General features: G+C 50.1%; 1 protein-coding gene across 1 annotated transcript in view; it reads left to right on the top strand.

Moving 5' to 3' along the window:
* Positions 1–8,514: 8,514 nt before the first annotated feature.
* The window catches only part of AIF1L (allograft inflammatory factor 1 like), a 106,155-nt gene continuing 89,524 nt past the window's right edge, over positions 8,515–25,145 (top strand). The window contains exon 1 of the mRNA XM_085613955.1: positions 8,515–9,054. Coding sequence (XP_085470081.1) covers positions 9,033–9,054 — 22 coding nt within the window. The 5' untranslated portion in view covers positions 8,515–9,032. The remainder of the gene's footprint in view (positions 9,055–25,145) is intronic.

The following is a 25,145-nucleotide window of genomic DNA, read 5'->3' as shown; positions in this document are numbered from 1 at the left end:
TGGTTGAGGACGTCGTTCCTCATCTTCGGCCAGAAAAAGTGGGTCACCAGGCGACTGTAGGTTTTGTCCTGGCCCAGGTGTCCAGCCAGAGGGACATCGTGGGCCAAATTTAGCAGGAAGTCTCTAAAACGGAGGGGCACCACCAGCACTCGACTGGCCCCTAACTCCGCGATTCTCTGTTCACTGTATAACAGGTCGTTGTCCCAATAGACCCAATGGGCTCCGGTGGTGTCCCCGGTGCTCTGGGCGAGGGCTTGCTGGCGGAGTCCCTCGAGGGAGGGACAGGTCTTCTGCTCTTGACGGAACTGTTCCTGGGTGGGCCCCCCTTCTTGACGCCACTGAGCCAGGTCGGGAAGGTCCTGGGGCTGGGCGACCCCTTCGGGGGTTTGCTCTGGGGGGTCGGTATAGTCGGTGTCCTCTACTGGAGCGATCGGAGGAGGAGGTGCAGGCCATTCTGGTTCTTCTGGTCGGGGGATGGCCCGGGCGGCCATGGACCGGGTGGTTACGCACGCCCAGTCCGGGAGGCCCAACATCCCCAGGTGCTCTCTTCTCTCGACGGCGGCCCACGGGGAACTCTCAAGATCATTCCCCAGGAGACAGTCCACGGGGGCATCATCCCGGACCGTCACCTTCAACATGCCGGAGACTCCTCCCCACTCGAAGGGGACGCAGGCCATCCGACATAGACTTTCTGAATTGTCGGCTGAACGGACGGGGCAGAGAATGTTCGGCCGGATCTGCTCTGGTTTTACCAGGTGACAGCGGACGGCCGTCACACTGGCCCCCGTGTCACGTAGTGCTTCGGCCCGGCGCCCATTAATGTTCACCCACTGACTATATTTCCTGGTGTTGGCGGGTAGGGGAGCCCGCGGGACCATGTCTTTTCCCCCTAGGCACGCTAGAACCATGGCGGCCGGTTCCCACTCTTGTTGTGCCTGCTCGTATTCTTCTTGTTCTTCGGAGATTTGTTCTCCCCCCAGGGCGGCGGCCGCTACCTGGCGGGGTTTTGGAGTTTGGTTCTGTGGACAGTTCGGGTCATTGGCGTAGTGGCCGACGCGCTGGCATCGATGACACGTTACGTTGGCTCGGAACCCCGGGCGCATCGGGGGGTTGCCCCGGCTGGCCGGGGGCGGGGTGCTGGCAGCGGGAGCGGCCGGGACGGTGTCTCTTCCTCGTCCCTGGCCTCCTCCTCCTCCTCGGGGACGGTGCTGACCCTGGTTGTTCCGGTTCTGTTCGTGTGGCCCTCTCCGGCCCACTCGGGTGCTTTCCCACCGGTCAGCTTCGGCGGCGAGTTGCCGTGGGTCAGTCAATTTACTGTCGAGGAGGTGCTGCCTGAGCTCGACGAAGCAGTTGTTAGAGAGGTGCTCCCACACCATGAGATTAAAAAGTTGCTCGTAGGTCGTTACGTGGCTTCCCTTGATCCAACCCTCGAAGGCCCGGCTGAAATAGTTGACATATTCCACCCAAGTTGTACCTGGGATCCGGGTGCAGTCTCGAAACCTCTGGCGGTACATTTCGGGTGTGAGCCCATATCGGGTGAGGAGGGCAGCCTTCATGTGGTCATAGGATGACATCTGATGGTCTGGGAGCTGTAGCAGGGCATCGCGGCCTTCGTTGACGAACCTCCCCCATAGGCCGGCTCCCCAGTCACTTCGATCGATCCGGTGGGAGGTCATGGCGATCTTGTAGGCCTTGAACCACTGTTGTATGTCGTCCTCTCGGACATACTCTCGAACGACATCCTTGGGGATGTGGACTTTCTTTTCTGTCGTTCCCGGGGTGCGCGGTCGCTCGGGCACCTCCGGTTCTTTGTTCTGCTTCCGTAGGTCTATTTCTGCCAGTTTGCGCTCGTGTTCGTATGTTAATCTCTTTTCTTCGAGCTCTCTCTGCCTCTGTTTTTCTTCCCGTTCTTCTCGGAGCCGCAGATGTTCTAGGTTCAGTTTTTGCTCGGCTAATTTTAGTTCCTGTCCATTTTGAGCCGTGCCATTTCTAACTCGTGTAGTCTGTTTTTTTCTCTTTCTTGGATCTCCTCCTGCGAGAGGCCCGTTCCTCGCTCCTCGGGAGCCGTGGCGTTCCTCTCTGATGCTGCCATGTTTCGATCTGGGGATCTGGCGACCCCGGTTTCTGCCCACGACTCAATGGCGTGCTTGAAATCGTCCTTGGTACTCAGGCCGGTGGTAGCAATGCCTAGTTCCATGCAGAATTGTTTCAATTCACGATGGCTGTACTCTTCCAATTTCTCCATCTGGAATTTCTCGGTGGATCCGCTCTCTTTGGTTGACATTGTGGTTTTGTCGTGGGGTGAGCTACTCTCTGTACGATTACGCGTTGATTCGGATCGCGCCGCTGGCCACCAATGTTAGACGGACCGGAAGGGTCGGCCGAGGACAAGGGGAGAGGTCTCCGGGGAGAGCCGTCTCCAGCGTTCGTACAGACGAGTAACTTCCCCCCCCACAGATGTACACCACACAAGGATAGGATTTAACGTTCTTTATAAGCGATTTCTTAAGGTACGATGGAATGGTACAAGGAGGTCTGGACTCAGGGGTCCCCTCGATTCTAGTCTCTTGGTTCGGGAAAGGGGGTAGCGGGACAGTCTGGTTACCAATCTGGTGGATGCGATGATGGATAGCTCACAATCCTCGAGCTCGGTGTTCTAGCTTGGATGGGCCGCGGCAGCGCCAGCAGGTCCCGGTGGAGGTGGTCGTTACACGGTCCGCGGCAGCGCCAGCAGGTCCCGATGAAGGTGGTCGTTACACGGTCCGCGGCAGCGCCAGCAGGTCCCGATGAAGGTGGTCGTTACACGGTCCGCGGCAGCGCCAGCAGGTCCCGGTGAAGGTGGTCGTTACACGGTCCGCGGCAGCGCCAGCAGGTCCCGGTGAAGGTGGTCGATACACGGTCCGCGGCAGCGCCAGCAGGCCCCAACGAGGATGGAGGAGGTAGAAGGCCGCGGCAGCGCCAGCAGGCAGGACGACGGTTCACAAGGCAGGGCTACGGCAGCGCCGGTAGTCCGTCAAGGATGAGTTCTTCTCGGTGTCTCTCGACTCCAGGATACAACTGCCTTCCTGCTCTGGAGCTGCCCTAGTTATAGGTCTGGCGCCCTTTGATGTCCGGACCCTCGCACTTGGAGGTCGGAAGGTCCGGGATGAGGGAGTCCAGACACCCAGCAGGGGGGTGGAGCCAGCGCCCGGGGGAGCTGGAGGGTGATCGGCACCTGGCGGGGGAGAGCCATCGGCACTTCTTTCTCCCATTGACCTGCCAAGTGGTCCGTTCACCTCCTGGGTGGATGGTGGTGCCGGGATGTCGGGGCCTGGCCAGGCCCAGGGTTAGGGTCGAGCTGAGGCCATGCGGCCTCGTGGTGCAGTGTCCAAGATGGCGGCTCGTCCGGCCGGGGGAGCCGGTAGTGGTTCGGCCCCATGATACCTGGATGTCCGGGGGCAGGAGTTCCGTCGGGAGACGGGGTGCGGGTTGTTTCTGTGGGTACACCTGGAGGGCCGGGGCTTGGGCCCTGTCATGCGGGGAGGGAGCAAGCCCTTCATGTGGCCTGTCCAACATGGTGCGATACATTTCAGATCATTTGCACAGATCCTGAGATGATGGAGTCTGTGTAGTAGTGTGTAGTGGTGGGCAGTGCCCAATGCTGCCGAGCGGTCTAGTTGCAATAAGGCGGGCACTACGTTTTTGTCCACTGCAAGGTTTAGGTCACCCCTTGTGGCTATGATGTCTGACTCTGTGCCTCTGCCTGATTCCACGTTGTTCGTCTGACATCAGGTCAGTTTCCTGTGCACACTTAGAAAGCTGAGTAAAAACTGCTCTTTCGGGAGCGGGCCATCAAATGTTGGTCTACACTTGGCTGGGTCAGATGAGTCGAGGTTCTTCTTCTCCGGAGTGGTCTAATGTCTGATGTGAAAGAGCCTCGTTCCAGGGCCTGTGGCGTAAGCTTCTTCCTACCACCCCCGCCCCGACTGAGCGAAGGGCATCTTTACGGCGGTATTGTGGCTGACAGTGGTCCTCTGCTATTGGAATTACCACTTGACTTGAGCATGCGTGAACGAGTACACACAGCTGCTGAGATCTTGACAGCCCCAAAGGAAAAAAGAGTGTTGTCTTGACAGGTGAGGGCAGAGACAGAACGGGGTGGTTGGGGTGTGTGTGTGTGTGTGTGTGTGTGTGTGTGTGTGTGTGTGTATATAGAGAGAGACAGAGAGAGGAGCGAGGGAGTGGTGAGGTGAAGATCATATAAGGAAGTACATGAAGAAGGAAAGGGTTAAAAACAGTGATGAAGAAGTAGATGATGTAGGATATGCAGAGGGAGGATTTCAGAAAGATGTTGGAGAAAAAGAGCATGATTTGTGAGTGAGACACTGTGGAGGAAAGTGGGGGACGTGATATATGGAGGCACTTTCAAAGCCACTGACCCCTCCTCACATCCTAGTGATGTTTAATTCACAGTCTCATATTTTCAGAATTGAAACGATCTCAATTCTAATCATTCACAACAATAGCATTACTGTCCCTCATGTATCTAATACCACCAACAAGCATTGCCAAAGCCAATAGGTCCGGGTTGTTTGGGGTGTATGTTTGCTGTTGTGTGTATGTCTGAATGCTCAAGCAGGCAGCACCCAGAGAGGCGCCCACAGAGTGGTCAGGTAGCAAGCGAAGGATTCTAGGTCACGTGTTTTAAACCACGCCCTTCATCACATAGGCCACGCCTCAAGGAAAGGATTGAGTAATGTTTCTTTGGCCACGCCCCTTTTAAACATCCCCTCAAACCACCCTCATTGTATCCCACTTAAAGCTGCCTGCAGCCTTGCAGCCTGCCTCCCTGGGTGGGTCATTCAGTTACAAGAATGAACAAACTGAAACAAGCCAGGCGCAGACACAATTCTGAAAAATTCGTACTGCTTCTCAAAGTGCAAATCAGGCCCGGTTCTAGCGGGTGGGCCGGGTGGACCAGGCCCACCCAAACATGAGCCTGGCCCATCCAAACATGCACCGTGGCCCTTGCAGTGACGTCAGGAAGGCCAACAGAAAATGGCCACTGCAATTTAAACGTTCCTCTGAAGTCTATTTTTCTTATTTTCTAGGAGTTGCGTGATTGGGCCTGGACTCTTTCTCACAGGCACCCCCAATCACGCATCTCCTTTTAGAAAGGTGGGCTGTGTCCCCGCCCACTCGTGCAGGTACAGGGGCATGGCGAAGGGGAGAAATCCTCTTTGGCACCAGGTAATATGTGCGTGCCGTCCTGCTGCGGGGATATATCCTTCTTTTCAGCGCTGAAGAAAAGGACTTTGTTGATCCAGATTCGCCTTTCCTGACCCCTTCAGCTGTTTGTGAGATGGGGCTGTGCCACAGAGTTTGAACGGAGCAGGTAAGAGAATGTGTGGCTATTGTTCCATTTTTTTTTAATCTGCAAAGGCCAAGCTAGATACATACTTCGCGTATGCTTCGAAGATGTGAGTATATTAGTTAATATTTAAAAAATCTGTGAGGGCCCAGCAAGACACATACTTCGTGTATGCTGTGCATATTTAATGTATATCGTCGTATCGTTATCATGACGGATGCAAGACACAACTACTAAAATGTCCAGATAACTCTGGTGATTAATGATCCTGCTGGAGACCAATGTTTTGTCTGTTCCTAATTTTTAAATGCAGGTAAACTGTATTTTATGTGGATAGCTCAGTGAGTTACTTGCAGTACAGAAGTTACAATCCTAAAATAGGACAGTGACCTATGAACTGACATCAAAGAGCTGCAAACAAACATGAATGGTATAATTAGAACTTTATTTTTTTTTTTGTTGCAATATAGTTAGAATTTCCCCAGTCTTTCATTATTCTAATGTTGCAATAAAGAGTTTGTTTGGGCAGATATACATTTTAATCAGTAAAGCCAACCCCGCAACCACTGGGGTATGCTTTAAATCCTGTTTTTGTGCTTCTCCAGACCAAACCCTAAAACATACTGTCCACCAGTATGGATGACATGTGATTCCTACACCTTGTAATCCTCATTGGCCTACGTGACATTCCCTACAGGCTGATTTACATACTTGTATGATTCATTGTCTCTCCATAATGTGTGCTTGATGTAAGTACTGTGACACCCTACACTATGAGTAGCGCTATTCAACAAATAAAATCGAATATGAGAGAGGGACTACGTAAAGATGAGGGGCGCTGTTGGGGGGTGTCAATTAGGGAATCTGAGGAGGAGGTCGATAGGGGGGATACGGAAAGATGAAGTGCACTGTTGGAGGGTGGTAGTGAGGGAGTCTGAGGAGGAGGTGATGAGGGGGAGGGGCTTTGGAGCGATGAGGGGCACTGGTGGAGGGTGGTAGTGAGGGAGACTGAGGAGGAGGTCATGAGGGGGAGGGGCTTTGGAGAGATGAGGGGGCACTGGTGGAGGGTGGCAATGAAGGAATCCAAGGAGGAGGTCATGGGGGGAGGGTGGTAGATACGGAGAGATGAGGGGCACTGGTGGAGGGTGGTAGTGAGGGGTCTGAGGAGGAGGTCATCAGGGTGCGGGGCTACGGAGAGATGGAGTGCACTGTTGGAGGGTGGTAGTAAAGGTATCTACAGAGAAAGAGGTCGGTGGTGGGGCGCCAATAAATAACTCTCCACATGCTCTGTATACACACAGAAGCAATCCTTGTATCATAGTGACTGTTTGCAAGTAGATATGATCAGTGCTTTAAATGGCAAAAAGAAAAGTGCCGGTACTCACCAAATCGATTGAGGGTCTAGTAGGGGCGTGCCTGTGGGCGTGGCTTTGAGGCAGGTATTTAAAAATAGCGTAATTTGCTTATTCACTGCAAAAAAAACCCTAGTGTCCTTCGGCTAATTGGTCTTTTAGCAGTTTTATATAGTGCGAACTTGGCAAAAGGGCATTAAAGCGTATTACTTGAAAAGCAGAAGTTTTATGTGAAAACATACGTTTTTTTTGTTTTTAATGCACGGGGAGATTGCCCAGAAAAACAGGATTGGATTTCAACTCCCTGTGCCATAAAAACAAAATAAAGTGTGCTTTCGTGTAGAACTTGCACTTCTCATTTAAAGTGCTTTAATACCGTCCTGCCGAGTGTGCGCTATATAGAACTGCAAACAAAGTCCAAATTGCGCACTGTACGCAGGAGACGACATTGGCCACAGGCGTTGGGCGCTCTGACAGTCAGTGGCGAGTGTATTCCAGCACCGCAGCCTTTACACGCTAACTGGCAGCGCAAACGCTCCAAAGGGAGGAGCTCTGTCCGTCAGGCCACATCTCCTTGCTCCTGTCACGCTGTCACTTGAGAGTGTAAGACAGCAGCAGCAACCTAGCGCAGGAAAACACTCACTGTTTACTGTCAGAGCACCTCACAGACACGCTCCCTCTGAATGTATTCAGCAGCACCTGCGCTGCATGAAATCCCAAACCCCAGAGTCGGACCCCAACATGCCTCTAGGAGTACCGGTACTCTTTTGACACAAGGAGAAGTTCCGGTACTCAGTACCGGTGAGTACCGGCCCATTTAAAGCACTGGGATGTAATCTATACTTGTAGACTAACCCCAGAAGCGACATATTGGGCCGGTAGTGGCCCACCTGAATGCACCCTTGGCTCACTCAAATAAAAGTTCCTGGAGCCGGGCCTGGTGCAAATGTCCACGGATGGCCTTAATGCAGGTAGACAAAGGTTCAGCCACCTTTACTGGAACAAAGAGAGCCAAAGAGGCAGAAATAAACGGGGATTTCCACCCGGCTCTGCCGGGCTGTAACACCTTGTTCCAGATCAAGTTAATGGCCAGACCCCGCACTGATCGGTGTCCTATCTTAAGTGCACACGAGCACGTGAGCCGCACGTCCCGTCGTGCAGCCGCCGCTGCAGTCACGCCAATGAGACAGTTGTGTGCTGTGTTGTGGCCTCTCAGCAAAGCCGACAGTGACAGGTAACACCGCCGGCGCCCCGCTAGAGGGACATTCATGGGGTCTCTGCCCAGGAATACGTTGAGAACTGCAGGGGTTGTATTGTAACTTTTTATCACAGCTATCTCCTGTTTATGAACCGAATGGGTTTGTGTTGTAAATGGGGAGACGTGTCGGGGTCTCCGATGGAATAAAGAGGTATGAGGTGGAGGCAGGCGAGGCAGCTCTGGCATTGTCGAGGCCGCGCTCCCCGGTGCCACGGGCGGGCTCCCAATTATAATGCACTCGTTTATTCTTTTACAAAGTAAGAGCGGGAGTCGAGTGTGTGTGTGCGCGCGTGTTTTTACCCCCATAGCCCCTCTGTCTTCCTGTCCGTCCACTGAGGCACCGACCTGTCCGCCTGTGCCTGGCACATACCTATTATGAGTGCAGCCCCGGCTAGTCCATGTGATCCGCTACTCGTGTCTTCCCAATGTCCGCCAGCAGAGGGAAGCAGTGGGGCACAGAATGATGAGAACATGCTGCGACGCCGCGGCTGGGCGCGGCAAGGATGGGCTGGGCTGCAGGAGCCAATAAGAAGGGAGCTGAGTCGAGTTCATGTACACAGGAGTCCGGACTGAAGAGCGCATCCCTCACCTCGTCTCCTCTCTGCACAAGAGCCCAGCGCAACCCCGAGCGCATCTCTGCTCAGGAGCCCAACTCAACCGGAGCGCATCTCTTCACAGACTACCCCGAGCGCATCTCTGCTCAGGAGCCCAACTCAACCGGAGCGCATCTCTGCACAGGAGCCCAGCGCACCCCCGAGCGCATCTCTGCACAGGAGCCTAGAGCATCCGCGGGCGCATCTCTTCACAAGCGTCCAGCGTATCCCTGGCACCTCTCCTCGCAAGAGCCCAGCTCACCCAGTGACTGCTGAAACCTCAGTGGCCCCAGTGTGCATGGACTGTGCGCACCGACCTCCAAAGCAGCAGGTCCCGGGCACCTCTCTGAGCAGGATTCACCTCTGAGCCCCTCGGCACCGGACCCGACACTCCCCTCCGCCCCTCTACGTGAAGGAGTGGGAGGAGCGCGCCCCCTGCGCCCTAGCCGAGCTCCTGCGCCCCCGAGAGAAGCGCCAGGATGTCCAGCCACCGACCGCAAGGTGAGACGCCCCCCGCCCCCACTCCCATATACAACCCACCTTCAACACTCAGAAGAGACAGGATCACAGTACGGCGCCCCTCCCCTCCTGACGGTTCAAAACTGCCCTCTTTTTAATGTGGTGCGGTGGGCAGGTCTGTGCGCCAGGCTTGGCAGCGGGTCCTGGCCTGGCGAGTGTCCACAGACCGATCCGCAAATATTACCAGTGGAGTGTCCTGGGGCAGACACCCTCCAGCCTCCGATGGAGGCTGATGGCAGACACCCAGGAACGTCCATATGGGGTGTCCACAAGCAAGCAGCCGGGACCCCATGGACGTGTTGGTTGGGGAAGAGTGTTCACGGCAGGCTCCATGCAGCCCTCGCCTGGTGTCCGTGGCAGACACCCGCAATCTTTGATGAGTTGTGTCCTTTAGCCGATGCCACCGAGCGCCCCTGAGACACCAACTAACATCCAGTGAGGTGTTTTTGCAGGAGGATGCCACACGTACAGACACTTGCTGTGTGGTGTCTGAACTGACCCCGGGACCTCCAATAGTGTCCTGTGTGATGCCTGTGAACAGACACCCAGGAGCTCCCCCGTGAGATGTCTGTAGGCCCACATGGAGAAACTTCCAGACACCCGGGAGTTTCCTCGTGAGACGTCTGTGGAGTCACATGCAAGAGTGTCCTGTGTGGAATCTGTGGACAGACACCTAGGAGCTTTCTCGTGAGATGTCTGCGGGCACACATGCAAGAGTGCCCTGTATGAATGATGTGCAGTTAACCAGGGCGAGTTCACAGGAATTTTTTTCTAATCCATCGTAAAATCCCACTCAATGTGTTGTGGTAATCCGTTTATTTAGGCGCTTTCCAATGGTCAAAGATGATTCTTTTAAAACCAGGCTCACCAGAGACAGACTTTTTAATGGTCAAACAGCCAACACGGATTGCGCCCCCTTTGGCATGCAAGCTTGGGGTTTTCCAAGGTGTCAGAAGTCAAAGTAGCCGCTGTCCTGGCAGCAGGGCCGGCTTCTAATTTGATGGCTGCGACATTACCAGACAGACTGGTCGGACTCGTCGAGCCTGCGGTCTGTCTTCCGGTCCGAGGGCAATCTACTCTCGGCCCTGTATGATTGATGTCTGAGGACAGACACCCCGGAGTTTCCTCGCAAGGTGCCTGCGGTCACACATGCAAGAGTGTCCTGTGAGAGGTCTGTGGACAGACACCCAGGAGTGAGATTTCTGCAGGGAGAAATGCAATAGTGTCTGTGAGGTCTGTGGACAGACACCTATGTGTTCCCCGTGAGATGCCTGCGGTCACACATGCAAGAGGGTCCTGTGTGAGGTCTGTGGACAGACACCCAGGAGTGAGGTGTCAGCTGACAGACATGCAAGAGTGTCCAGTGTGAGGTCTGTGGCCAGACACCCAGGAGTGCGATGTCTGCTGGCAGATATGTAAGAGTGTCATGTGAGAGGTCTGTGGACAGACACCCAGGAGTGCGATGTCTGCTGGTAGATATGCAAGAGTGTCCAGTGTGAGGTCTGTGGACAGACTTCCAGGAGTGCGATTTCTGCTGGCAGATATGCAACAGTGTCCAGTGTGAGGTCTGTGGCCAGACACCCAGGAGTGCGATGTCTGCTGGCAGATATGTAAGAGTTTCCTGTGAGAGGTCTGTGGACAGGCACCCAGGAGTGCGATGTCTGCTGGAAGATATGCAACAGTGTCCTGTGTGAGGTTTGTGGACAGACACCCGTGTTCTTTAACTGATATTTACTGGAGAACCTTCCTATAGGTAGTGCGCCACAGACAGGTAGAGGGACACCTCTCGGGGTTCATTGTCAGACTCCTAGGTCACCTGACACGTGAGTTGAGCCATCTCTGAGAGTGACACCCGCCTGGAAACTCTCTGACTGCTCCGGGTTACATTGCCTCACGCAGTTACACGAGCGCACCTTTATCATGACTAATGCAACGGGGCTGTCTCACAGGTTCACTGTCTCGCTGCCCTGTCGTCCCGCACTGCTTCATGTGTCCTAAATGTAACTGTCTCACTGTTTCTTTGTCTAACAGGTTCACTGTCTCGCAGTGTGCTTGTCTCAAGCGTTCACTGTCTCACTGCCCTGTCGTCCCACCCTGCTTCATGTGTCCCTAAATGTAACTGTCTCACTGTTTCTTTGTCTCATGCGTTCACTGTCTCACTCCCCTGTCGTACCACCCTGCTTCATGTGTCCCTAAATGTAACAGTCTCACTGTTTCATTTTCTCACTGTTTCACTGTATCTCACAATGTAACAGCCTCACACTTTCATTGTCTTGCTGTTTCACTGAGTCACAGTTTCACTTCGCCCAATGTAATTGTCTCACAGTTGTATTACCTCACACGGTTTCACTATCTCACCGATTCATTGTCTAAGTTTTATTCGGTGTTACACAACCGCTCAATGTTTCACAGTTGCATCGCCTCGCAGGTGTGTTGTGTAAGGCTGTTGCACTGTAGGCTGTGTCACGGTTTCACTATCTCACAGATTACATGGGTAGGTTTTATTCGGTGTTACACAATCGCTCACTGTTGCATAGTTTCACACAGTGGCATCGCCTCGCTGGTGTGTTGTGTAAGGCAGGTGCACTGTAGGCTGTGTCACGGTTTCACTATCTCACAGATTACTTGTGTAGGTTTTATTGGGTGTTGCACAATCGGACACTATTACACAGTTCCCCACTTGCATCGCCTCGCAGGTGTGTTGTGTAAGGCTGTTGCACTGTAGGCTGTGTCACGGTTTCACTATCTCACAGATTCGTTGCGTAGGACGAGGTGTTATTCGGTGTTGCACAATCGCTCACTGTTGCACAGTTTCACACAGTGGCATCGCCTCGCTGGTGTGTTGTGTAAGGCAGGTGCACTGTAGGCTGTGTCACGGTTTCACTATCTCACAGATTACATGTGTAGGTTTTATTGGGTGTTGCACAATCGGACACTATTACACAGTTCCCCACTTGCATCGCCTCGCAGGTGTGTTGTGTAAGGCTGTTGCACTGTAGTCTGTGTCACGGTTTCACTATCTCACAGATTACATGTGTAGGTTTTATTGGGTGTTGCACAATCGGACACTATTACACAGTTCCCCACTTGCATCGCCTCGCAGGTGTGTTGTGTAAGGCTGTTGCACTGTAGGCTGTGTCACGGTTTCAGCATCTCACAGATTGCATGTGTAGGTTTTATTGGGTGTTGCACAATCGGACACTATTACACAGTTCCCCACTTGCGTCGCCTGGGGGGGGGGGGGGGGTGTTGTGGTTGTGTAAGGCAGCTGCACTCTTATCACGTATATACAATTTTATAGTTTCACAGTTGAAAGATTGGCGGCTTCTGGGGGTGAAGGTGGAGGACACACAGTGAAAGCGGGGGGCGGTCATTGAACCGAGGGCATCACTAACCTGCTACCAGCAATGTTTGGTTGGCACAGCGGAGGAGGCACGTCTATCTGGACTCTTGTGTAGCGTTGCGTCCTCAGGGGCCCCTTGCAGGGTGAGGTACATCCCATCACCTCATCTGAAACTCGGGGTTCAGTTGTGCATGGAGGCAGAGGGTACCTCCCTCGCGAGAGGCCAGCTGAGACCTGACCGCGAGGGCGGGGCTCGGAGGAGACACAATTCGTTGTAATTTAACGTGACACGTTCCACAGTTCTCTGCTTGGGTCAGCTTTTGGAGAACTGGTCCGAGTGCAAAGGGGGGCGGGGGGGCTCGCCTTGCCCCGGACCTGTTCCTGTCCCACAGGTGAGACGCCCAGAGCCTCCTCTGGTGGACTCTGAGGGGGTGGGCAGTCAGGGGGTCCCTACCCGCTATGAATTCTGGGCGGATTACCCCCGTCCTGGCTCACCTCCTGCTGAGGGGTGTTGGTGCGTTAGGTACTCACGATAGGTAATTCTACTTCGGCCTGGGGGAACTTTTAATTACGCTGGCGAAATTCACGAAAGCCGGGAATTGTGTGATGTTCCCGAAATTACTTGAATATTCGCATTGCCCAGTTTCCCATAATGTATGTATGTGACAGGCTCAGGTTACGTAAAATATTTCGTCAAGATAGAGTTTTTGCTGAAACCGGTTTCCTGCCAATGTCACACGAGATTTTGCTGCCCAGAGGGTGTGGTCAGACGGAAAAAGTCACACAAGATACCGGCAAATCACATTCTGCTCTACAAACGTGATGTCCCAAATTTCCTACAGAGTTTCACAGAAAACCAGATGGAATTTCACCCGCCCTTATATGGGGCTGATTTAGGTCTACCTACGCATATAAGGTACATAAGATACCACCTGCAGCATGCCACCTACCAGTGCTTAATTTGTAAAGAATTAAGTGCCAGGGCTCCTGTCAGGAGGCCACTGCACCTTGCACCACACACTGCCCCTGTCAGGGCTGCCAATGATGGTAACAACACAGCGACTAACCATCACACTCCTACGAGTGGGACAATTTGGAATATTTCAGGCCCCCCAAGCTATAAGAATGGCTTGGGTAGCAGGTAATAGGACTCTTTAATGTATATTGAGTTAATAATATACTGTTGTTGATGTCATCTCTAAATTAGCCAGACAGCGCCACTTTGTGGCAGACTGTCACAAGCGCAGGTGTTGACAAATAAGTTCCGGTGCTGAGCATTGAAACCACCGGCCCAAATTAAGCACGGTGACCTACCTCTGAGCACCTGACATCATGAGTCCATCACACCTGCACTCCATCCATCCCTGTTGAAGGGAAAATTCATGTTTTATATAAGGTGCACGGCCCACCGAGCTTTCCAGGACCCTTGGGAGCCAAGCTGGCTCGCCGCCAGCCCTCTGTTCTGCTCCTTGTGCTGACTCATTCCTCACATAAGTCTTACCTATAAAGGCATGGTCTTGCTTGGGCTCTGATAAAAGTTTCCTGTACTGGGAAAGTCTCTTTATTTTCCATGTGCTGGAGTGGATGGTCAGGAGGTGGGTTCTCTGGGTTCCTTTCACTCTCACCATATCGTCTCATTTTCTTTCCTCTGCGGTCTCCTGCTCTGTACAATAAGTATGCCCGTCTATCTGTCTGTCTGTCTGTCTGTCCATTTATCCATCCATCCATCCACCCATCCATCCATCCATCTGTTTGTTCGTTTCCCTGTCCATCCTTCCATCCATCCTTCCGCCCGTCTATCTGTCTGGCCATCCATCCATCCATTCAGCCATCCATCTATCCATCTGTTCATTTGTTCATCTATCTATCCATCCGTTCATCTGTCCAGCCATCATCCATCCATCTGTTCATTCATCATCCATCTGTTCATCTCTCCATCCATCATCCATCCCTCCTTCCCTCCATCTGCTCATTCGTCCATCCCTTCATCCATCCATCTGTTCATTCATCCATCCCTTCAGCTCTTCATCCCTCCCTTCGTCCTTCCCTCCCTCCTTCCCTCCATCCATCCATCTATCCATACATCCTTCTGCCTGTCTATCGGTCCGCCTGTCCGTCCATCCATCCGTCTGTCCATCCATCCATCCATCCATCCATCCTTCTGTCCGCCTGTCCGTCTGTCCATCCATCCAGCCATTCATCCATCCATCCATCCATCCACAGTGACCCACTCTTCCTTTGACCTTAGCGTCCAGGCTCCTATGAGAGAAGCTAGGACCCTTAGCCCCTCCGGAACAATACACTCCATCAGCCCTCCCGGTGCCCTAGTCCGTTAGGGCTGGGAGGAGCCTTCTCTTTCGTGGCCTGTCATTGGCTGGTCCTGCATGGTTTTAATGAGGTGGAGTTTATTTTGCTGGTGTTGGACAGCGGAGTACTCCACTCATGTACATTCCCCGTCTTCTTGGCCTGTCTGAGTGACTGAGTATTTATACTGACCGCAGATCTTCTCTTCCAGTGATGTGATTGAAAGCATGGACATTTTAGGCCTGCGATTCCACAGCACAGCTGTCGCTGATACTGTATATGTAGGCTTTCCTGTTTTCAGTTTCTATTTTTGGTAAATTCTGGTGGTTTTTTTCGGTGTTTTCAAGTGATTTCAATACCTTAAAAAAACAGCGGTTATCAGAGGTTACACATTTTTGCGCCATTAAAAACAACAGAAACTGTGTTTTTCCGGTGTTTATGGAACTTTTTGCTTCTATCATGGCTTGCTTTCCGCACTGATAGTGCATGGTATATAGACAGTGTATGTACAGTGTAAATGAGGTCCAGATATATTTTTCCAAATGAAACTTATCGTAGTACAGCATACAATACTTCTCCAGTGAGTCTTTGGTCATGCACGCTCGCTCTTTCCTTCCCATGTAAACTTTTATCTGTGAAAACGCCCTCTCAACATTGGCTCTTCAGACAGGCAACGCCAAAATAGCCAGTGTACAATTTGCTAACTCTGGCCACTGCCATAGCTTTCCATGCCAATACTGGGGCCCCTGAAGATTGTGATTCTCTGCGACTGGTTCTGCAACATATGCATAGAACTGGGCGCATATGCCCCAGAGTTATTGAAGCGGTCAAAAATGAGGCAGCACTTTTGAAACTCCGGAGAAAATTTCCCTTTTCGGAAGAGATCTATAGCTTGTGCAGTGTGACACAGTGAGGTTTCACTGACTTCAAATGCCACGGTTGGTGAAGGGCCATTTCTCATACGTTGTAAAATAAAAGTTCCTGAATTGCTCCTCAACATTTATTTGCTTACCAAGTGGCAAGCACTCTAACATGGAATGTGTTGCAGTGCCAGAGTCACTAAAGGTGTCGCCCAGGCTACTCTCAAGGAGATGTTTCACATCTACACCAATTATGCTGAACACTTGGTAGACAATGGTTGTTTCAAACTCTAGTTTTTTTTTGATTATGTCCACTCCACCAGTCATGCTTTCCTGTAAAAATCTAAGAATGCAGTAGAGTGTACTTTTTTTCTCAAATCACTATCAATATGTGACCAAAGATTTTCACGTTTCTTGCCTTTGGCATCATCCCCCAGCAAAGGTTCTGTAAACGGTCGCCACATGGATAATGTAGCAATCATGGCCTCTAGGACTGAGAACCACCAGCTAAATGACACCGTTGGGATGGCTCTTTCGTTGATGCCACACAAAGCACAAAGTGAGAAATATTTGCGTGTTAGTTTCCGTGCATAATAAAACTGCACCAGAATGGATGAAAAAGTCAACAGCATTCTTCATTAACTCTGAAGATTGTAAAGATGCTTTCGGCATACCATCTAACAAGTGGCAAGAATCTCTTACAGGAAAGCACTTCAACTCAGGTATCGATTTTGACAGGTCATCACACAACTTTTTCATATACGTAGCAGAATCACTGCAAATACAAACAAAATTACTCCAATCTTTGTTGAACTTGGTAAGAACTTTTTGCAGCAGCATTCCAAGTGACACTGCGTTCCATGTTTTCCAAAAGTCTGGTGTCATGTTTTCACCAGTATCCCAGATGCTTGGCGACTGCACTCTTTTCACATATACCTGTCACTATACCTTGCATTGGATGTTTAAAGCCTGGGGTGTTTGGCAATTCACCTACTATCAATATTGACTCACTGGAACAGAGAGCTGATGTATCAAGGGTTTTTACCCATTCGCTGTGGGTAAATTTGCTGGTACATATTGGGAAAGATTCTTATGAAACCTATATTTTTCCTATCAGTGAAAGACTCAAACATAGCCAAAAAATCAAATATAATTTTGATATTTCCTGATTCTCTACAGTTTATAAAATAAACACCTAAAACATGCTTCTAACCCCTGTATCTTTAGACCAAAGACCACAAAACTGAAAAAAGGAAGAAGAAACAATATTTTAGTGACATCCCTAAACAACAAAACTCAAGCAGATTAATGTTAGCTCAGTCTTTCTTACTGCTACCTTATATAACAAAGTTACATTGCATTGGCCCCTTCAGGAAAAAATAAAAATTACTTTTTCACTACCCATTTCCTTTTTTTTGTATGGCATTTAGTTTGTGGTTGTGCAGGTTTTTTTTCAGTGTTTACATGTTTACACTGGTGAGGGCTATTTCCCTTCCGGTGGGGTTTTATCAGTTATTATAGGTTTAAACCTAAAACCGGACAGCCTATGTATATGATAAAGAGTGGGCTTTGGATCCACCACTTTAAACTGCTGGCTTCTTCTGCCACCCTCTTTTAGCCATTGGCTTGAGACTATGTCAATCATGTATCTGGCTCCACACAGTGGAGTGTTTGTTTTTCTTCTAAAGCTATTGGCTGTTTGAGTGTATCCTTCCACCTCCACTCGAGTGCTTCCATTGAACTGCATGAGGGACTACTGTACCACTATAGTCCCCTGTCTGCTCTTGCTAGCTACCTCCAGCACGTCTCCCTCAAATATTGTAACGCAGCCTGTGTTAGCACATTTAACCCAAAAAAAAAAAAAATATATATATATCTATATATATATATATATTTTTTTTTTACGGAGTCTTGTATAGTGCGAGTTTGACCTGAATCGGGTATCAGAGCGCTTTACATAGCACCAGTTGCGTTACATGAGGACACATTCATTTTTGTTAGGCACAGGGAGATTAAGTGATTTTCCCAGAATCGCAGGATGTTCAGCGTCGCTGCCGAGACTCAAACCCAGCTCCCCAGATTCGAGGTCAACCGCCCTAGCCGTCAGGCCAACTCCTCTCCCCTTGCCTTTGCCAATGCTTGTGTCCATTGGGACTGATTGAAGTCCTTCAGGAGCTCTTGGTACCTGTTCTTTTTGTTCTGATTTATGATTGTGCTGCAGCTTTGCCTCCTTTTAGGAGAAAGATTTGACCCATCTCAAGCTGGCTTCATTAACTGGACTCTGGTGGCAACCACAGGCTCTGAGGGGACCACCTTTTCAGCTGCGGACACCAAGTCAAGGAGCACCGTCTCTGCTGGGTAAGCCAGGTCAAGGACAGGCTCTGAGGGGACCGCCTTATCAGCCGCACATGCCAAGGCAAGGAGCACCATCTCTGCTGGGTAAACCAGGTCAAGGACAGGCTCTGGGGGACCGCCTTTTCAGCTGCGGACGCCAAGTCAAGGAGCACCGTCTCTGCCGCGGAAGCCAGGTCAAGAACAGGCTCTGGGGGGACCGCCTTTTCAGCTGCGGACGCCAAGTCAAGGAGCACCGTCTCTGCTGCGGAAGCCAGGTCAAGGACAGGCTCTGGGGGACCGCCTTTTCAGCTGCGGACGCCAAGTCAAGGAGCACCGTCTCTGCTGCGGAAGCCAGGTCAAGGACAGGGTCTGGGGGGACCGCGTTTGTTGCATTGGTGGATTTGTTCCAAGATCTTCGCCATCATGGTTGATGCATGTCTGAGGGCAACACTGCAACACAATAATCCTGCAGGCTATGTCCAAGAAACAAGGTTCTGGTGGCTTTATGATGCCGTGACGAGTGGCGCTCACAGGACTTCCCTCAAGAGGGTCACCAGGGCTGGTTCTTCCATGTGACCCCGGTGCTTCCAGGTCAAAGGGCTCCTCACATTGGTCTTTTCACCATAATCATCCTCAACAGTATTCATGGGTGTTGGACTTGCACCTCCTTGCAGGGACACCCCCAAACCTTTGCCTTCAACCATCCTGTTTTCTGAGCCCGTTTTCATGACTTTTTTAGGTTTCTGTCCTCTTTACCACTGCCAACCAGTGCTAACCTGCTTGTGGTCTCCCCTTAATATATGGTACAATTGGCTTACACCTGATTGGTACACTTAATTTACTCGTAAGTCCCTCGTTGATGTGATCATGGGTACCAGGGCCGGTCACTGCTAAAAGCGGACAGCAGCACTCATTGTGCCGCCCACTAACAGTAGCTTTTAAAGCAAGTCTCAGAGCTGCCACTGCAGCCTACGTGCAGTTCCAAACTTCCTATTCGATCTGACAAAAGAAACTTTTTACCAGGTCAAACCTCCCTTTCTAATACATATAAGCCACCCCTAAAGTAGGCCCTAAACAGCCCAGCGGGCAGAGTACATTGTATTTCAAAAGTCGGATATGTGTTTTTAAGTTTTACATGACCTGATAGTGAAAAACTCCTACATTCATTCTTCACTACTGTAAGGCCTACTTCTCCCATAAGATAACATTGGGCTACCTTATTACATTTAATAAGTGCTAACTTTTGTTTGGTCTCTAAAGAATTGTAATTCAAAATCCTCTTTAATGGTAAAGTCAGATTTTACGTCACAATTCTGATATACCACTTTTTGAAACTTGGGCTTTTTCTGTCCTAACCATTTGGAGCCTGCAGCCTGTGTCCTGGGTCACATAACTGTGATTTCCATGGCAGTTGAATGAATGAATAAATGAAGGCAATTACATAGTGCACAGCTACTCAAAAGAGAGTTTTCCGGCACTTCCGAAGGTCTTGCTTGCACCGGGCTAACAACCCCCATATGCATGAGCAAATATGGAATAAAGAATGCTGCTAAAGAGCGATAATTCATTGATTAAAAAGCCAAGCTTTAAGAAGTTTCCTGAATGTAGCTAAATCGGTCACCAATCTTAACGATGCGGAGAGTGTGTTCCAGGCCTGTGCTCCGAGAAACCTGAAAGAGATGCCCCCGAGCGGGCACGCAATATTCTAGGAACTACAGCAAGGTTCATGGACGAGGATCTCAAAGTTCTGGGAGGAATATAGTGGGTAACCCTCCTACTGAGGGACCTTGCGCCCCTCCCATGGAAGGTCTTAAAGAATGACACCAGGGCCTTAAATCTGATCCTCTTTTTTACTGGAAGCCAGTGAAGAGCTCTGAGTTGGCCTTTGTGTATTCCTTCCAGACAGAAACATGAAGAAGGACTAGGTGTTGGCAGGATGGAGCTGTTTACTGCCCTACTTACATTTCAAAGGAGCTGCCTCAGCACACACATGAAGGACTTCACACTAGCCTTTTGTCACCCAAGACACCAAGGAGCGATCACCAATTGTGGGGGGGGGGAATTAAGCTTCCTCCAGGTCAAAGTTGGCACCAGGTATAAATAGTGGACCCTCAGACCAACTCTTCAGTGCACACCTGGACCTGCGGAAGACTACAGAAGGACAGTCTTGTACTTCAGAGGATTGCCCTGCTGCTTGAGGCCTGCCTTATTTCTCAGAAGACTTCCCTGCTGCTACCAGTGGACTGTCCCGCTGCTTGAGCCCTGCCTTGTTCTTCAGAGGACTGCCCGCTGCTTGAGGCCTGCTTTGCTGCTTGAAGGAGAAAGGACTCCTTTAACCCAGGAATACCAGAGTGACTGCAAGGGCCTGTTGGCTGACCTCCCGTTCTGAGCTGCATGGACACAGCAAACTCCAGATGCCCCCCAGCTGACCTGCAGAAACTGCCCTGCCTGGACCTGCAACTGGACTTGCCTGAGCTCTTTTGGCCTCTGCTGAAGTGATCCCCTGATCCTCAAGAGGTGTCTCCCCAGGTCCTGGACGTTTGGCTGACATCAGTTGAGCTCCTCCTGTGAAATCCTGAAGTTTCGGACCCTGCTCACCAGACTTTGAGAAGGTAACTTTGTCTGCAGAACTAACCTGGTCCGTGTATCGGACCTGCACTCCATCGTCATTGGCCTGAACATGTAACTTTGTCCTGTGTAGTGTGACCAGATACCCACATTTAGCACTTTCTGCTTCTTGGCACTATTTTTACTTAAACCTTTAGATCGCATATCTCTGGTTCTTCTGGTTAGAATTCTGTCGCTTTGGTCTCAGTTTATAGATTAAAGTTTTTTTAATTTATCTAAACTGATTTTACATTTTTTGTGTTGTGTTTTCACTTTATGACTGTGTGTTGCATAAATACTGAACACAGTGCCTCTGTGTTAAGCCAGGCTGCTTTTGTGGCAAGCTACCAGAGGGTGAAGAATAGCTTAAATTAGTGACTTTTGTGGGTCCTGACAACGATTGTGGTTGTTGTTTGAGAAGGGTTTTCACCCCCTTAATTAAAATCCCTATTTCTTACAATAGGTTAATCTCTTGAGACATGTTTGTCATCCCAGACCAAGAAGGATCTGAGATGTACCTTTGTAAGGTGTGCTTCTCTGCTTGCTTATAATCATGTTTTGTTCCAACACCGCCCCCAGTGTGGTGAACCCCCACAAACCCCTAGGATGCGCCCATTGCTCTTCAAAGATTGTTGAACATAAGCGGCCCTCTCCCAACATGTTCATGGTCTGTGCCAAAGACGGAGAGGCTTCAAGTCCTTGCAGTGTTTTCTTTTCATGAGAAGGCGGTTTCCTTCCTTCTATTTCAGGCGCAGGCCGCAAACGCTATTTTTACTTTTTCCAGCTTTTTTGCAGTAAGACTCTGCCTCTGAGAGGAGAAGCTTAAGGGAACAGGATCTCTTTACCAGAGTTAAACAGGGAGGAAGGATGAAATGGGACTTAGTCGAAGTCCGGACACAAGAGGAAAGGGGAGACCCTGATGGTTCTTTCCCACAGCATCCTTGGTACCACTCCAGGAATGCGTGCGGGAGTGAAGTGTATTTTTGTGGTCTGGGTTTCGCAGTGAGGTGTTATGCAGGTCCTCGTGTGTTACACTGGCATGAGTTGATTACACTTTTTAGGTGTGGCATTAGCCTAGAACTTCTCTTTTAACTAACATTCTATGTATATAATGTACTCATAGGGACTTCCAACAGCCCTCTCCATCCATGGGTCTGTTCTTGAGTCAGTCACATGTTTCTTCTGCCCATACAGCATGGGGCAGTGGGTCAGCCCACATCAGCTATTGGCCAGCTTCACTGTGAATGACAGCAGTCCTGTTTTTCACAAGTAACACAGCCGCACACAAAGTATTTCCTTTCAGTGCCAGGGAATTCCATGTAATGTGTGGGCTTTTATATAAAATATTGTTTTGCTTGTAGACATTTTTTATGTGTTTGGTGAGGGCTCAGCACCCCTCCTAATGCCCCACAGAAATACAGTTTTACAAAAAGCATACTGAAGCAAAACAAGTATTGACAAAGTTAAAAGGCTGGCAGCTAAAGCCACCCTCACTGGCTTTGCCAATGCTTGCTATTCATGTATTTATTGTGTAGAGCACTTCTGCTTCTTGCCACTAGGTCTGCACTGTATGAAGCGCCCATATAAATACAATGACTGAATAAGTTGCTCTAACCTCGTTTTTAGTTCGAGCCTAGAGGCAGCTCACATGCGCTGCTCTGCGCTGCTCTGCTTGCTGTATTCTGTCTGTGGATTTTGAACACACCCACCACTTTTCATTGGTTGCTTGGTCTGCCTTTACTAATCCATAGTTTCCGTTGGTGAAGAGTGTACATTTGTCCCACCTCATGGCTGTTTTGTTCCCGCCCTGCCGACCGCCCCAGCTTCATGGATACTTTCAGTAAGGGCCATATGTTTTGTTTAAATACACTACTTTTTCTTTCCTCTCGCCTTGCCGTTGGCTGGCTGGCACATGGCGCTGCTTGCAGTTCACTTAATCTCCTCGTCTGTAGGTATTCTTTGAAGTTGACATATATGCGTATTTATTTTTATTGATGGCATTTACTATATTATAAAAACTCAGAGTTGGTTTCATAATGCTAAGCAATGCCGGTCATGTGCTGAAAATATTTCTCATTGTTGACAATTTTTCATATCATGGGAGGTCGGACTGACGCACCGGTCTGCAAGCCGGCCGTGCCTGGGCATGTCTGGCCATAAAGAGGCCCTTCTGCCACTGTCAGCTGGCCCTCTCTCTTTCTTCCTCTTCTTCCCTTTCTTTCTGTCTCTGTGTTGCTCTTCCTCACTTGCTGAATGAAAGCGTGACTTCAATAAATGTCTCTTGCCCTTTCTTTCCTCTCCTTTCCTCCATACGTTCCCCTGTGAACTGGATCCAAGAGAGAAAGAAACACTTTTGCTGGCAATATTGTCTTTTTCGCACATTTTTCTATTCCAAAGTGCAGCCTCGGACAGAGAGAAAAAAGGTTAAATATACAATAACTAAATAAAGCAAGACGGAGTGGTCGCAAAATGACCAGACTGGTTTTATTCATACCAAAACACATTAGCAACACTCTACAGAGCTAAGCAATGCACTACTTCTGCTTTCTCGTCTTTCTGATGCGTGGAGTGGAAAACGTTTAATGTGATCCTTTTCAGCTGTTTTCCTTATTTTGGTTTATAAAATGTGTACCGCGGCGTTGTGTTCAGGGATGTGGTCTTTTTAACCCATACTGCTTATGTTTTGTAAGGATATAAGCAATGGACATTGAAACGGGTCCCTTCCAGGCCAGGTAATCATGTCTTTTTGACTTTTCAGCCAAAAACACTCACTGATTTCTGAATAATGAGTGCGCAAGCGTTAAGCTGACCATGTTGTTCCTGCTAACATTTCACATCCTTTACTCAATCTTGCAGTCCCTATGAGGGTTTGCTTTTTCCAGGATGTTATTACTTTTTTTTCAGACAGCATGTTACTCTTGTCTAATGCATAATTTGAATTGAGTCACATCCAGGTGTTTATAGCGGAGCACAATTGGGTTGTAGCTGAAGGCAGTGCGAGTTTCTCTCAGTGAGCAGTATGGTGTTTTGTGGGGGAGAGGATGTGGCACTATGGCCAGAGCTGCCGAATTTGGAACTGGGGAACCAGGTTCAGCCTTCTTGTACAGTCCACCAGACCCCTCTCCTGAGGTAGCACATTCCCATGCTCGACATTAGAAGGCCCCACAAGACCGTAGAAGCCTGGTGTCTTAGCACCAGCAGGTGGACCCTAGCGGTGGCAAGTGTGGGTCAACCTTGAAGGCCTGTCCACCACAGTCCATACTGAAGTTCACCTCCAGTCTTGTGGGCAGGCCTACGAATCCGCACACCCTAGAGCGACAGTGACTCTGCCACTGAGGTCACAGAACCTTTCGGCCAGTCTGTCTCACCCATTGGTACCTCCATTGGCCTTGTTTCAGCAGTGGCAGCTGCAACTCATCCGGGATCTACAAGGCAGGATTTGCACCTACAGCAAACGAAGTTTGCAAATTTCACGGTCTCTCTGCTTCATGCACAAGCACTTTTATCATGTGCTTGTTCATTAGGGTCAGTGGACTGTTTTAATCCACACTAACAAGTTCTTCAATCGTTGGGTACATCAAACGCTCTCTTTTCTATTTATTCATATCTGTCTGCTTGGGTAACATAGCTTAAAACATTCCCAATAGCTCTGGTTAAACACTTGTAAGGGCCTAAAGGTAAGCCCTATTGGCTATGCCAGTGCTTGTTTTCCTTTCCACAAAAATGAACATTCCTTAGCACCGTACCTTAGCTCGTGATGACCCAAAGTCGGAAGAGTCCCCTCCCCACCCTTTGCAGTGAGTCCCACACCCCCCCTCCCCCGTTCCCACCCCTTGCAGTGAGTCCCGCCCCTCTCCCAAACTCTGCCCAGAGCCCCCACGGGTTCGCAGCCGTCTGCACCAAGGGTCCCGATGGATCACATGTATATGCTGAGTGCATCACATGAAGAACCCTTGGATGGTAGAAGTAGGCCTGTTATTGGGCCAGAAGCACTTCCGGTTGGCACTAGACCTGTGCTGGATGAGCTGCTTAGCGATCAGTGGGGCAGGGAGCTGGCTCTGGGTTCACTGGGGTTCCACACCCTGCCATGGGATGACGAGGTTAGCACACCACACCTTTGCACTGACTCCGTTTCATTGTCACACTGCCTGTGTCATCGTCTAGCTCCATGGCATTGCCTCGGAGTCGTTGTCTCACATGGTAATATTGTCTCATGAAGTGTCATTGCCTCACACTGCATCATTGTCCACACTGCATCATTGCCTCACACTGCATCATTGTCTCACACTGCATCATTGTCTCACACTGCATCATTGCCTCACACTGCATCATTGCCTCACACTGCATCATTGTCTTACACTGCATCATTGTCTTACACTGCGTCTTTCACTGCATCATTGTCTTTCACTGCATCATTGTCTTTCACTGCATCATTGCCTCACACTGCATCATTGCCTCACACTGCATCATTGCCTCACACTGCATCATTGTCTTACACTGCATCATTGTCTTACACTGCGTCTTACACTGCATCATTGTCTTACACTGCATCATTGTCTCACACTGTATCATTGTCCACACTGCATCATTGTCTCACACTGTATCATTGTCTCACACTGTATCAT

This window comes from Triturus cristatus, chromosome 1_2, assembly GCF_964204655.1.
Source record: "Triturus cristatus chromosome 1_2, aTriCri1.1, whole genome shotgun sequence".
NCBI lineage: Eukaryota > Metazoa > Chordata > Amphibia > Caudata > Salamandridae > Triturus > Triturus cristatus.
The sequence above is the reverse complement of the archived record's forward strand: the minus strand, read 5'-3'. Positions and strand labels throughout refer to the sequence as shown.